Raw genomic sequence first — 14,429 nt, forward strand, 5'->3', positions numbered from 1 at the left:
TATAACACGAACGGCATGCAGATGTATAAAATATATTTAAATAAACATAGATTAAAAATCAATGATTGCATTAATAATTTTAATTTTTGATTGTACCGATTAAAATTTGTTAATTTTATTATTATATTTCTATCCTATTAAATAGGATGAATAATCATTGAGATGTGTAAGATTTATTTATAAGAAATATATGATATTCCAGGATTGGTAACAAATTTTTTATTGTATCAATTTAATAAATTTTGTCTTACGTAATTATTTAATTTTAAACCTTTTATATATTTAATATATTATATATTTTTTCTTAAATATATTATTTGATCACTTGAATTGTTGATTTTATGACATAGCTTAACTTCTCTTCATTTTTAATCAATTAATGTAAATTTATTATTTTCAGTACTAGTCTTTTAAGAATTTTGTATATATTTTAATCACAATATTAAAACCGAAATCATGTTCGGATAGGTTTGATGTTTAAGAAATTTTAAAATTGCCGCACGGATTACGACGGTAACCGGTTTTGGAGTTAAATCGTAAAATATATTAATCCATTCGATTACATTCAATCATGTAAAACACTAAGAATCCATAAAATTTGAAATAGATTTTTGTTATTGTATAGAAGAAAAATAAATTTCAAAATTAAGCTGTTTTCATATGTTTAAGGGATTAAATGTTATTGAAAAACTACTGGCAAACAGACGAAAGTTCATTTACTGTATATGCAATTTTGAAGACCGTTAACATACATAAGTAACAGACTCATTATTTTTGGCATAAGAGAAGAGAGAGGGTGGTGCGAAGAACATTAATGCCCTAGATAGATGGAACTGCAATTTATTCGACAAGATCATACTGCCAATTTCTATACTTTAGTAGACTTATAACTAAAAAGACTTACATATTCTGAAACTAAGCCTTTACAGCTTTGGTGCACTTGCCTAGTACGTGGTCCACCGGCATTTTTTATTATTGCTTTGTATCTTCGAGGCATGCCGTCAATTAGTTTTTCTGCATGTTTGGGTGATAAACTGTGCCATTTTTTCAAATTTGTTTGCACAACTCCATGGGAATGCATATGTATTTTTTATGCATTTGAAACTTTATCAGTGCTTAAACATTTTTGGTTGGGTTTTCGTCGGACAAAAATGCCAGCCAATTCAATGTAGTGATTTCTTTTTATGCTCTCCATTCTTAATAAAAGTTATCTGTATTTGAGTCATTATTTTGTGGAAGTTTTCAAGAGGATTTAAATGAAGTGCTGCATTAAGTTAATGCAGCATTTTTCTTAGATCCTCTTCATTTTCACTGCATTTAAATATTCAGTAAAGAGACATAATGATGCAAATTCATGTTATGAGAAACACTCCTTACATATACCTTAACAGGATGTTTTACTGTTCTTTGGATTAATCTGTCAATTGAAGTTGACCAAGCTTTCTTCACAGTATTCCATGCCTAGAATGAGGATTCATCAGTAAAATTTACATTGGCCTAATCTAATCTTCCTCAATATGTTCTTGAGCTCACATAAGATATTTCTGAATTTGTTTTTCCAAAAGCGAGACACTTAATGGACATCACAATGGAAGACTATTGAGGTGTGATATGTTTTCTGTGTGCAGAGCATGTTTGATCAGTAAACATTCACAGCAGAAGCATCATTCTGCTCCTCCATGGTCTCGGCAGAATTGCTTACTGAAATTGATTGGGAGGTGCTTGATAGTAGACTTGAGACCTTTCAATTTTTACCTTTTCAATTGTCTGAAGAAATACCTCAAAGGATATTGCTGTGTTGGATGCAGAAGTGATGGCTACTATGACAAATTGGTTTGATTCTCAGAGAAAGAATTTCTATGATGGAATTCATCACCTAGTTTCTTAGTGGAACAAGTGCCTTACACACATTAGGATTATTTGTAAATATCTCTTGCAATAAAGTTTCTACTAGCAAATGCATTTTTTAATTTGATTGCACTTTATATATTTACTTTGTCCAGTTGACATTGTATGGTGTTCAGGCCAATGCCTATCTTCCTTTTGCACAATATATATATATATATATATATATAATAATAATAATAATCCAATGATTGCCTAAATATTTGTTGGAGTATTATATTAACTCATTGGGCTTTGAGATGTGTATTGTATGTAAATATATTGTTCCTGCTACAATGTAAAGCAAGGGTTGTTTTGGAAGATTCATATGATCGCTTCATTTTCCCATTTCGTAGTTTTGCATGTTGAACTGTGATCTGACAAATTGCCTACATTTTTGTTTTTTTCTTCTTTGTCACAGCAATTTACCAATTCTTTTTACAAAAGTTATGCTCTTTTTCAAGTATCTTGTAGCCAATACATATGACATTTTCAGCTCCTTTTTATGTCTATATGAAAACAGTGACATTTATTTAAGCTTGTTACTCTAACAAATAAACATGGAATTGATACGTATTGAATACTACGTACAAGACTATGCTTGTTCTGTTGAAAGTAATTGAAAAATTTCAAACATCTGTACATTTTTAACAAATTTGTTTACACTTTGTAAAACTAATTGTAAGCATCCAGAATTACTGACAACTGACTGACACCCTATCATATGCTTATTTTATATTTTATGATCTGAATCATTTCAACTTTGTTAGGTGATGAACACTTCATCTTTAATGAATTCATGTCTTTTAATGATTTTTGATGGTACTAGTATTACTTGATTAATGAGTATCGACTTTCAACAGAGGATTTATGGATTTTTTGTGAAACATTATCATTACACTCTTAATTTAACAAAAATGTATAATACAGTACAAAGTAGTGATTATTATTTTGTTTGTTTACATGTATACAGTGTGTGTGTGTGTATGAACAAGGTCTGTCCAGAAAGTTCATGACCTTTGTAAATAGAAGTTGTTTTCATTTACCTAGAAGCTAGTCAGTTTTGTGCCCTTTGAAGTAGTCCCCTTCTGAGTCTATACCAAATTTAACGTTTCTGCCACGAGAAGAGTGCTTCTTTTGGGATGATGCACATCTCCACTAGCAAATTTTCCTTAATGGCATCAATGGATTCAAAATGGTAACGTTTGAGAGCAAATTTTAATTTGGGACACAAAAGGAAGGCTGCTGGGATTTAGTCCAGTGAATTTGGAGGTTGGAGAACAAGTGGTGTCAAGTTCTTGTCTAAAAACTCTGTTATCATTGGTGTTGTGTGGACAAGCATTGTCACAATGCTGTTCTCTCCAAGCAGTTGGTCTTTCCTTCCTCACTGCATCATGAAGACATTTCATCACTTCTAGACGGTATTTCTTATTTACTGTCTTCCCTTCTGGAAGAAATTCCTGTTGAATAACACCATCAGAATCAAACTAAAAAGCGAACCGGACCTCCACATTTGACTGAACTTGTCATACCTTTTTTGAGTCACGGTAAGAATTTTCTTGCCTACTGTGATGACTAACATCTTATTTTCACATTATACTCACAGACAAGTGATTTTTCAACTGGTGTGCCATGAAAATTTTTGAAGGTTATTAAATAAATTATTTTCTAAAGAAGTTCAAGGAACAATAAGTGTATATGTCAAAATTAAAACCTTTTTAAATTGTCCATACAAGTTTTTCATTGTTATAATAAATAAATGTATACATAATGTAGTAAAAAACGCATATTTATAAGCAAAATTATATGTGCATAACACTGGGTTATTTCATTTAAAATGAAATTTTCTTTAAATCAAAACTTATATATAATTGTATATATAATCTAATATATTTAGTTCAAATTATTAGAAATAGCAGGACATTGGGCAGGTTTCTAAAGTCAATTATCATGCCACTTTTAAATACAAATCAAGATTTAATTTTAATTTCTTTTCTTATGTAAATGAAAATTATTCATTCAAATAACTATTGTTGTAACCTGCTGTTATTTTAAGGAACAACAATACTGCTTTATTTAATTTGCAAAAACTATAGACATTAAGATGTTTACAAAGACAACTTTAAATCGCACAATTTTTTTCTGAGGAAATTTAATTATAGGTTCAAAATGTGTCGTGAGATAAGGATTGAAAAACACTGCCATAGACCCATGTCTCATCTTCAGTTATGGTGATTTTCATGAAATTTTTATCAGACAGCCTGTCCCCGAACTCTTCACTCGATTGCACTCGTGGAAAGAAAATTGCAGAACACAATCAACACGTGTTTGCACAAACAAACATAACATAACAAATAAAGACAGACAAACTCCTTTCGGCAGATAGTACAACAGACTTGCCAATAGAGAGCTATGCAAGCTGCATTCAGATTCAATTATTGGTTGGTGTGTAATTTAAAAAGTTCGCAAATTTTCCGGACAGACTTTGTATATATGTACGAGTATTTTTCATCTGCAAGAATTAAGATTAGAAAACAGTTATTAATTTCTAATTTAGATAATTTAGAATTAAATACAGTAGACACTCCCTTATCCAGAATGATAAAAGGCAACCAAAAATTTTCTAAAATACTGTATACTCCAAATCTTATCTTTCCTTACTGCAGTGTTTTTTTTTTTTTTTTAAGTAAGGTTGCCTTGAAGTTTATAGAAGAGCACAATGCATCGACCATTGCCAACGTGATAACAATGAGGCATTGGCGTATGTAGCAGTTCATCAGCAAATTGTGAAGAACAAAACAAACAACTTTAACACAATAATTTGAAAATTAATTATAATTGCCAAAAATAAGTGTCAAAGTCAAACATTTCTTATCCATACAGTAGGCATAAATGTAATATCCTGTTCGCACCTAGCATTTCAATCTAGATTGTGACCAAGGTCTGGCGACTATGCCTTGGTGCGACCTCTCTCGACCGTTTCAATCTCGACCGAAACGAGGTTCAATCGTGATCAAGAGAGTTGTTGAAATTAGATCCGGTCATAAGAGAGATCCCACAATCCCACGCACACGAGAAAATACAAGATGACTGCGGACCACGTGTCGGGCTATCGACAGAGAAATAAAAAAGATATTTGGAGAGACGATGACATCTGTCTATTATTAGATATATGGCAAGAAAAAGTATTTATTTCTAATCAAAACTTCCATTTTGTGTGTTGGTGTTCGTGACTTACCGAGTAATTATGCCTGTTTTATCATTGCGTGTAATAGCCGGGTTCTTCTCGAGCGGACTGTCTGTGCGAACAGCACAACGTTCGACTGGTGACAGTCACAATCCAGATTGTAGGTAAATCGAGATCGAAGTGAGTCGTGGATTGCGTGCGAACGTTGTATTAGTCTTATCTAAAAATTTTCACGCGCCCTTATCTGGATTTTTCTAATATCTAGATCACTCTTGTCCACATTAGTTCATGTGTGGAAAAGTCTACCGTATGTCTTTGCTTTATAAGAATTTTATATTTTAATCTAAAATAATATAAATTCATATTTAATAACTAATTTTTAACTTTTACACGGATTCTTAAATGATGATATTTTTCTTTAATCAAACCTAAGATTTACCTAAGATAATACCAAAATATTTCACTGTATAACAATACAGTTATACAGTGAAATATTTTGGTAATTGATGTAATAGATTTATGCCAAAAATGCTACTGATATTTTCTCATATTCTGTTAATACTTTTGCTAATTCTTTTATTTCCATCGTTGTGTCAGATATTTATTAACCTGGCAGTAGGCATGCTATTTTTCCTTATGTACTGAGTCACATTGGGTGACAGATCACTCCATGTTGAAAAATGAAATGGAAACAATACAGAAGATCTGTGTTTGCTTAGAAATACAAACATTAATGTATATATGCATAAACATAGCATTTAAAAAAAACACACTCACATACTTGGTAATAATGTATTATTTAACATAGCTCATGCAGTGCATGCACATATGAAGTACAATACATGTTTTACATACAGGTTTTTACAGTTTGTGAAATGGTTTGGAGGTGGTTTACTTTTCCCTTCTCAACTAAATAACTGCTTCCATTTGCATTTCCATTTAATCTATATTTTAGATGGCTGTAATTATAAATGTTAAATTCTTTAATTTCTTGTTATTACATAGTCATATTTTACGTTAAGTAAACATAATAGAAAACCCATGTTTGTATAGATTGTGAGATTGCAAGTAGACAGACAGTACAAAAGAAACCTTTTCTTTAAATTGAGGACTTCACTAATTGTTTAATAAATAAATTTTAACAGTATGTTTAAGTTTCACTGAGTTAGTCTAAATGTAGTTTACTCTGGATGATTTACAGTTATCATCAACAATAAATTTGTGTGTTTTATATTCTTATATTTTATATGGCATATTGACTTTTTTTAACTCTTAAGCTTTAAAAAAAATTTTTTCTATATACCTGGAAATGAAAGTTTTTTATCCCTTGGTCTACAAGGAGAATTTGTATAGCAAAACCATTCAAACAACTTTCTCTTTGGCATATCTAATGTGATGGATTAAGACGATTTCGACCTATCTCCCGTTTAGAGTTCAAGTTGCTTATTTAAAAAATTAAATTTCTTTCTGTTGGCGAACTTTATAAGATCTTCTTTTGTTGATAAAATTGTTTTTTCAAATGCAAAGTATGACCTATATATTATAAGAAGGAAATATTTTAGTCTGTCACTTGCTTACTCACCTTAGCTATGAAATTTATTTTATTAACACACCGAGTGACACGATATCCTGGTGTGTCACATTGAACTTTCCATAGTTTGTTTGCCACATATACTGCTAGCACATTACACTACGATTTAGTTTATATTACAGTTATTCTCATAAATTTGGATAGTTTTGTTAGCTTTTCCAGCCATGTACTACGTGTCTGATTTTTGGTTTTGTATACATATCCTAACACAAGTTTTGTGTATTATAAGAACTAAAGCTTTTCATTATAGATTTGTTAAAGTAATGATTACAGGTACTTCTCACTTTACGACCGAGTTCCGTTCTGACGACTACGTCGTTAAGCAAATTCGTCGATAAGCGAGGAGCTTGCGCCGGGAATATAGGATCGTTGTAAAATTATACAAATTATGCAGCAAACTTCAAATTTATTTATAAAAAGACTACTATAGTACGCGCAAGCCTATTATAGTATGCTTAGTGCACATGTCACCATTCACCACTGACCGACACTCGTCGACTGAGAAAGGGGATTCCCCGAATTGCGGGTCAAAACTCAATTGGTCCTAAGTGTGAGTGGTCGTTAAGCAGATAGGTCATAAAGTGAGGAGTACCTGTATAGCCTTTATATTTTGACATAATTTACCTAAGTCCTCTACTGTAGAATAACTAATCCAAAACTTTCTTACACAGACTTGTTTCAATGAGAAAGTATTTAAAACTCAAATTTAGTATATAATTATAAAATAAATTTATTTTCCTTGTTTATATAAAAATACTATTTAATCTATGTAAATAATATAAATAGAATATGAGTAATTATAATTAATTTAAACTTAATTTGTTGTTTATAACATAAAATATGTGATATTGTGTGTCTTTACCTCATAAAAAATTTAGTTGTAACAACAAATTACTTTTATAAGTTTTACTAATATAATTTTAAATTAATTTTTCTTATTTCTTTAAATACGTGCAATGGAGAAAATTAAATTTATCTTTTATGAGGATCAGAAATATATATATTAGCAATATTTCATGTTGATAGTTTTTATTTCTGTATTGATTTATATGAATTAATTGTGTTTTTATAGTGCATCGGCTGGAAAATGAGCTCGGGCCGTCGGTGGCGGATGAGCATTCTCGCACCGAACCACCGATGCATCGTACCGTGATGATTTTTTCAGTTTTGTTTCTCATAAAACTTAACTTTTATTGACGTACAAAATTTTATTTAATTGCATTACAGATCTTAAAATAACTGTAATTAGAACAATTATTTTCCAGGAATTACAATAAAAGTAACTTGATTTTTGTCAGTAATACTGTTTGATTTAAATTTTGTTTTTTTTTTTTTTTTTGAAAACGTAGTAATTCTGTAATTTTAGAATGATATCTACAATTATTATATGTGAATATTTCTAATAATGTCTGAGAGAAACTGTTTTAACGTAATTGAGTTAAATTAATTAGTCCAAAATTTGGGTATTTGATTAAAAAAAAAACGGCCGATCTTTCGATATTGTTTTGATTTAAGACTATTACTTACCGGCATGTTGCTATTTCTGAATTGACTTTTGATAATTTGTTTCAGATTCTCAATTTTATTTTCTCACAATTTTTATTATATAATTAATATTTTTGTCGTCTTATTCGCAGTGTCTCATCCTCCACCACAACCACCTGTAGGCCCCCCTCTTTCACAGGGTGGTGCACCACCAGGCAGACCACCTCCAATTGGTGAGGAAATGCTCTTTATAATTTGTTGTTTTAATCTCAAAAAGCCTGGAATATTATATATTTTATTTAATAAATAAATTTCAATAAATTATCTGTATCCAACTAAGTTATTTAACAGAGTATTTTGATTTTTAATGTAAAGAATAAAATATGTATATTGTCTTGCTTTGTATTTTGTGTGATATAATGTTTGTCAGGTTAGAGATTAGAGTTTATTTTAAGGAAATTTCAGACAGGAATTGATTTTACAGAATTATTTTGGCCTTTTTTTCTTCTATTCCTGCCACAGTTGATAAAATTTGACATATTGTGAGGTAAGAACCAGGGGGTTCTACCTGACAATATAACGGCAGAAGAATTTGAAGTTTGCCAACTTTTGCAGATTAGAGCCAAATTTTTACACCAAAAGTTTGTCTCTAGACCCCTGTTGCTCGTAAAATGGAAAACCTTCTGTTAACAGAAAGATGATTGTCCAAACAACAGATTAAACTGAAAAAAATCTGTATGGAACCCTCTCATTCTCATCTCATGATATCAAGATTATTCTAAATCTTTAAAAGCTGGTTATACACTATTAAATAACACTAACAAAACGTTTTGATGGTGTTGTTTAATTAAGATTATTTGTATAAATTTAAAATTGATGTTTATGAACTCATAACATATTTTTTTATATAAGTTTTATCTAAAATTCTTAATTCTTAAAGCACGAATTATTTATAATAATATAAATGCTCAATCTAAGCTATATCGCAAAGTCAAGAATTAATAAATGTATATAACATACCCAAACTCCAAATCCAGAAATAAAATGCCGAACAAACATTTTCGGCGGTCTTAAGACCACTAAAATGTTTGTTCAGCATTGTAAATATTTCATTTTGCTGCTGGAGTTTGAGTGCGTTACAAAAGTTCAAGAATTAAAGTGTTGTTTTTGTTAATCTATAAGTAAAATCATTTGTCTGATTTGAAATTTCTACTGCTTTTATTTTAAAAAGAAGTCGAATTAACCTAACAAACATTACAAATATTGCCCATCGGAAAGATTTTTCCTTTTTAGATATTTCTAAAGTTTAATTAATTTAAATTGTCTAATCACTGAATTTACAAACAAATGATGATAAACTTATAGTAGTAGTATTAAGTTTATATTGTTGTAAATAAATTTGTTCCGTAATTTAATAAATTTTATGACGATAATTCTGTATTTAGTACGTTTTTTTTTTTTGTCCAGACGTTTACTGCTATTAAAACCAGAAAGTCTGCTGATTTACTGGGCTGTAATAAGGTTAAGTTAATAATTTAGCAGATTGTCCGGTTTTAATTGAAGTTGTTTGTTTACTGTTATTGTCACTGACGTGGTATAAATGTATAAATTTGAAAAGCTAAATGAAGTGAGAATAAAATTAGTCATAACGGATTCAAGACGAGGAGATGATTTTACTAACTGTAGCGAAAAGTGAACATTAAACTGATTTATTTTTTAATTTTCATTAGATGAATTGTAAATACGATTTCCAGAAAAAAACTTGAATAAAAACAATATAATACAGGGGTCGGCAACATGGCGCATTTCACATGCACCCTCTAGAACCGTAGTCATGCAAGTGCAAATAATTTGATTCTGTGCTGTTATGCGTGTACTTTTAATTTTCATTTTTTAGTTATTACATGCACGAATAATCTGTATTTTGTATAAATATACATATTCCAAAACAGTCCTTTTTCTTATTTACTACAACATTGTGATTTTTCTTTTAAATTAAACTCTGTGTTTTTGATAGTTTTTAAATTTTTATCGCTCTTAGCAACAAAAAAGTTGCCGACCCCTGCTATAATAAATATTATCAAAGAAAGAATAGTGGTTAAAATTTGAATTTTTATAGTTTATAAATATTATATATGTAAGTTATGAAAATTTAAATTGCAAAATGTAAGTAAATAGCCAGTCTTTATATATATATACAGTCGACTTCGCATAAGTCGACACCCGGATAACTCATCGCTCGTCGGTTACGTGGGCAATTTTTTGTGGTCCCGGCCGACTTACATAGCCATTAATGTTATTAACCTTAAAAAACTAGGTTTACTCGACATCGTTGAACTCGTCACCACTGGCTAAATCAACATACTTTTTCTGTTTCACACTTTTTTGACGTCTGATAAGTCAACTCCCCCTTGAAAAAATGAGTTCACACCGTACAGTAAGCTGTGTGTTGTGAACTCATTTTTTCAAGGGGGAAGTCGACTTATCAGACGTCAAAAAAGTGTGAAACAGAAAAAGTATGTTGATTTATCCAGTGGTGACGAGTTCAACGATGTCGAGTAAACCTAGTTTTTTTAATGTTAATAACATTATTGCCTATGTAAGTCGGCCAGGACCACAGAAAGCTGACTAATTAACCTACGGTGTCGAGTTATCCGGGTGTCGACTCTATATATATCAATAGTCTTTTCTAAAAGACAACTCCGTACAAATAATTTCATCATAAAAAATTGGTTTTATTTCAAAAACATGAAATTTTAATTGTAATAAGTTTTAAAAAAGAATTATAAAGGGTTTGTCACAAAATATTAATTTCAAGATGAAAATGTTAATTCGCAAATTTGTCATGTGTTTTTAATAAAATTTACTTGACATGAATTTGAAATAAAATTAATATTAATATGTGAGATAAAGAATAGGGGAAAAGGTTTTGTTTGGTTAGTTGGATGTAGTTTAAGTTACAAATAAAATATAAATAATATAGTGTAGAAAGAAATTAGGGACAACACACACACACAAACTGTAGATAAAATGAAGAAGGCAGTATTTGTATATTTGCAATTTTTTTTTGTATTGTATTGCATTATTGTCTCATTTATGTATGTTTGTTTCCTTAGTGTATTTACAATAAAAAATTGTTTTTTTGTTTTAATTAGAATGTTTATTTTATTATTAAAATATTTTCTAAATATATGTAAATATGTACAATATTATGTAATAATATTTTAGAAATTTGGACTGTAAAATTTAATATTTTTCTGATAAGATAATTTATTCTCTGTTTACTCATTATAATTTAATATAATATACTTTTAACATAAAAAAGTTACTTGTTTAATACAGTGGACCTTCGTTATAGCGCCGCTCGCTATACCGCGCACTCTGTTATAGCGCGGGCGATGTTTGCGACGCGATAAACTCAAACACGTACATACAGGTCCGTACGGCGTTAGTGAGTAGCACATTTTATTGTTACTGCATATTGAGTAATTGTGTATGTATTGAGTTCTTGCATGTATTTTGAATAGTGTTTAATTATTGTATGCATGATGATTAAAAGAAAAGACAAGAAACAGTATGTACAGTAACAATTATACAGTATATACTTAAGATGTATAACTATGTTATGTGAATTTTAATAAAACACTTAATAAATAAATTGGGTTTTTTATTAAAATACGTAATATGTATGTAGTTGATGGGAGGTTTCAGTATATAGTTCAAATCGTTCCGAGTAAATTTATGGTGTCGCCATCGTGCCGCTCGGTATAGCGCGGTTCACCTTATAACGTGGGTGTTGTTTACCGCCTGACATGCGCGTTATATCGGGGGTCCACTGTATATAAAATTAAGTATTGCAAGTGTTAGATAACAAAAATTTAATGGTTTTTATATCAAATTTTAGTTGAATTTATAGAGACATTATTTTAATCATTACAAATAATCAAAGACAGTGTTGGAAGTGTGTATTTTCTGTTTTGAATATCTGTAGAAGAGAGAACATTTTTTTAAAAAAATTATATCAATTATCTGTGATTTTATTTGTGTATATTATTATAATATACAAAGAAACGTATACATTTATTAAGTAGGTAACATGACATATATTTTAAAGAAAGGCAAAGCATTTTACTAGATTAGCTCAACTGTTTTGTTTAAGACATAAAATACAAATTGTTAAAGTTGGAATTGAACGCAAGGTTGGATATTACTATTCATCAGACATTGCCATTGTCGGAAGAGTGCTTAGGTTGACCTTGGTACATATTTAAGACGTTGGAAGTAATCCTAAAATGAATTAATTTTGGTAATGATGAATTTATAAAGTTTTGATTTTTTTAGAAATTATTGTTTTTATTTAGAATATAATAATGTAGTATTATGTATTGTGTCATAATTATTGTACTGTATCTGTTTCTTTGACATGAATAATGAAAACACGTTAATGTTACATTAAGAAATAGAATTTTATATTTCTTACATAATTTACAATTAAATAGATGATGATAACTATTTTTAAGATCTTGAAAATTAGATTTAATAAATCTTTAAATACTCTTATATATATCTTTCTGGAGGGTCAAGGATTGAACTCTCTAGTTTCTACAAGGTTTTGAATTGAAAATAGAGAATTAAAAGGCATTTTTAACTTTCCAGTTCATTTATTGGATAGTAAAATCTGATTGTTTTTAACTAATTAATTAAGCTTACATTAAAAAAAGGAATAAATTTAAACTGTATAGATTTTCATACAGGTTATAAATAACAATAAATAAAATTTCATTGATAAAAACAATAATGAATATTCATTTTATCAATGGAATTTTATTTGTTGTCTTATTATTTAGACGACGTATTCAAATGTATTTTAAATTTATTCTCTATTTTAATGTAAAATTTAAAGATGACTGTGTAATTAATCAAAATCATTAGTTTCTATTAGTAATTTTATATTGGAATAAAGACAATTTCATTACGTGGGCAGCATGTTTGTGATATCAAAATAATTTCTTCTCGAGCACTTTACCGCTGTTGGTGAAGTTTCGTTCAGCCATTTTTAGTGTGGATCGACAGAATTCATTGTGTTTAAATTGCAGATTTCTTCATTTTTATTTAATTGAATTGTTTTGTGGTGTTTATGAAATCTTGTTAGCGTATTAAGCTATTTTTAAACAATTGATTTCCTGTTAAACTGATTTTATATACAGGTAATCCTCGTATAACACTGTAGTTATGTCCCAAAAAGGTGCCATTTTATGCAAATTGTACTATGCAAAACAAAGGACTAATACAAAAAAAAACATGGGGTTAGCAAAAGTATACTATTGTTTTTTGTAATTAAGAGAAATTATTAGTGTCGAAATGGCGGTTGTCATCGAAACTAACTGAATAAACAGATGAATAACCAGCCAAGTGTTTGAAAGAAGTCACTTCATTGTGTCAGTATAAAGCTGGGGTGGGCAAGCAAGAGTACATTGGGAGCCAAAGTGTAGGTTTTGCAAAACGCATGGGAGCCACAGTTCTGTATTGTCGTGGCAGATAGTATGGTAAGGCACGCGATTTTATTATATAATATAAATATAATATAAAACAGATATTGAATTTTTTAATAAACATATTTTCACAAAATTATAAAAATAAAATTGTAAAAATAATAATAAAAAACAGAAATTAACACATTCAGCGAGATCCGCATGTAACTCAAAAAGGGCCGCATTTGCCCACGTCTGATATAAAGCAACATAAATCACAACACGGTTTCGTCGGAATCAAAATCATAAGAGAAATATGTTTATTGAAGCAATCAATAATTTATTTCCAATCAACAATTAATTAACAATCACAATTAAAATTACCGTATTATGCATGAATGTATTTAGTTAAACCAGGGTGGTTTTTTTTTTTGTTGCTCTTGATCAGATTGACAACATTTTCATATTTTTTATTTTTATCATAAAAATGTTTTATGTATGACAAAATAAAAATGCGTTGTTAATCAAAAATTTCTTTTAGCGGGTCACGTTTGTTCACTCGAGTACCGAGCAACTTTTCTCACAATTTAGGTTTGAGTATAGAATTGTAAGTTAGTGCAATTTTTTTCTTCTTTGTCCTATCAGTTTTCATTAAAGAAAACCTGACGAAAAGCACAAAATAATTTGAAAATTTCAACGTTCTAAAATCCGTGGACAAATCTGAGACAACGCACATGCTTACTTGAATCTTAAAAAAAATATCTAGTAACAAAGTTTACATTTAAAAATCGTGAAAGTTTGTACGGAGGAT

General features: G+C 29.5%; 1 protein-coding gene across 10 annotated transcripts in view; it reads left to right on the plus strand.

Moving 5' to 3' along the window:
* LOC136975786 (cleavage and polyadenylation specificity factor subunit 6-like) overlaps nt 1-14,429 on the plus strand; it is a 105,601-nt gene that overhangs the window by 54,585 nt on the left and 36,587 nt on the right. For 7 of the 10 annotated variants that reach the window (XM_067270918.1, XM_067270909.1, XM_067270926.1 and 4 more), the window contains exon 11: nt 8,300-8,380. The exons of the other annotated variants lie outside the window; for them this stretch is intronic. In XM_067270918.1, the coding sequence (XP_067127019.1) occupies nt 8,300-8,380 (81 nt within the window). The remainder of the gene's footprint in view (nt 1-8,299; nt 8,381-14,429) is intronic. 10 annotated transcript variants of the gene reach the window in all.

Source organism: Centruroides vittatus, unplaced genomic scaffold (assembly GCF_030686945.1).
Source record: "Centruroides vittatus isolate TY-2023 unplaced genomic scaffold, ASM3068694v2 contig_1090, whole genome shotgun sequence".
In the NCBI taxonomy this organism is placed as follows: Eukaryota; Metazoa; Arthropoda; class Arachnida; order Scorpiones; family Buthidae; genus Centruroides; species Centruroides vittatus.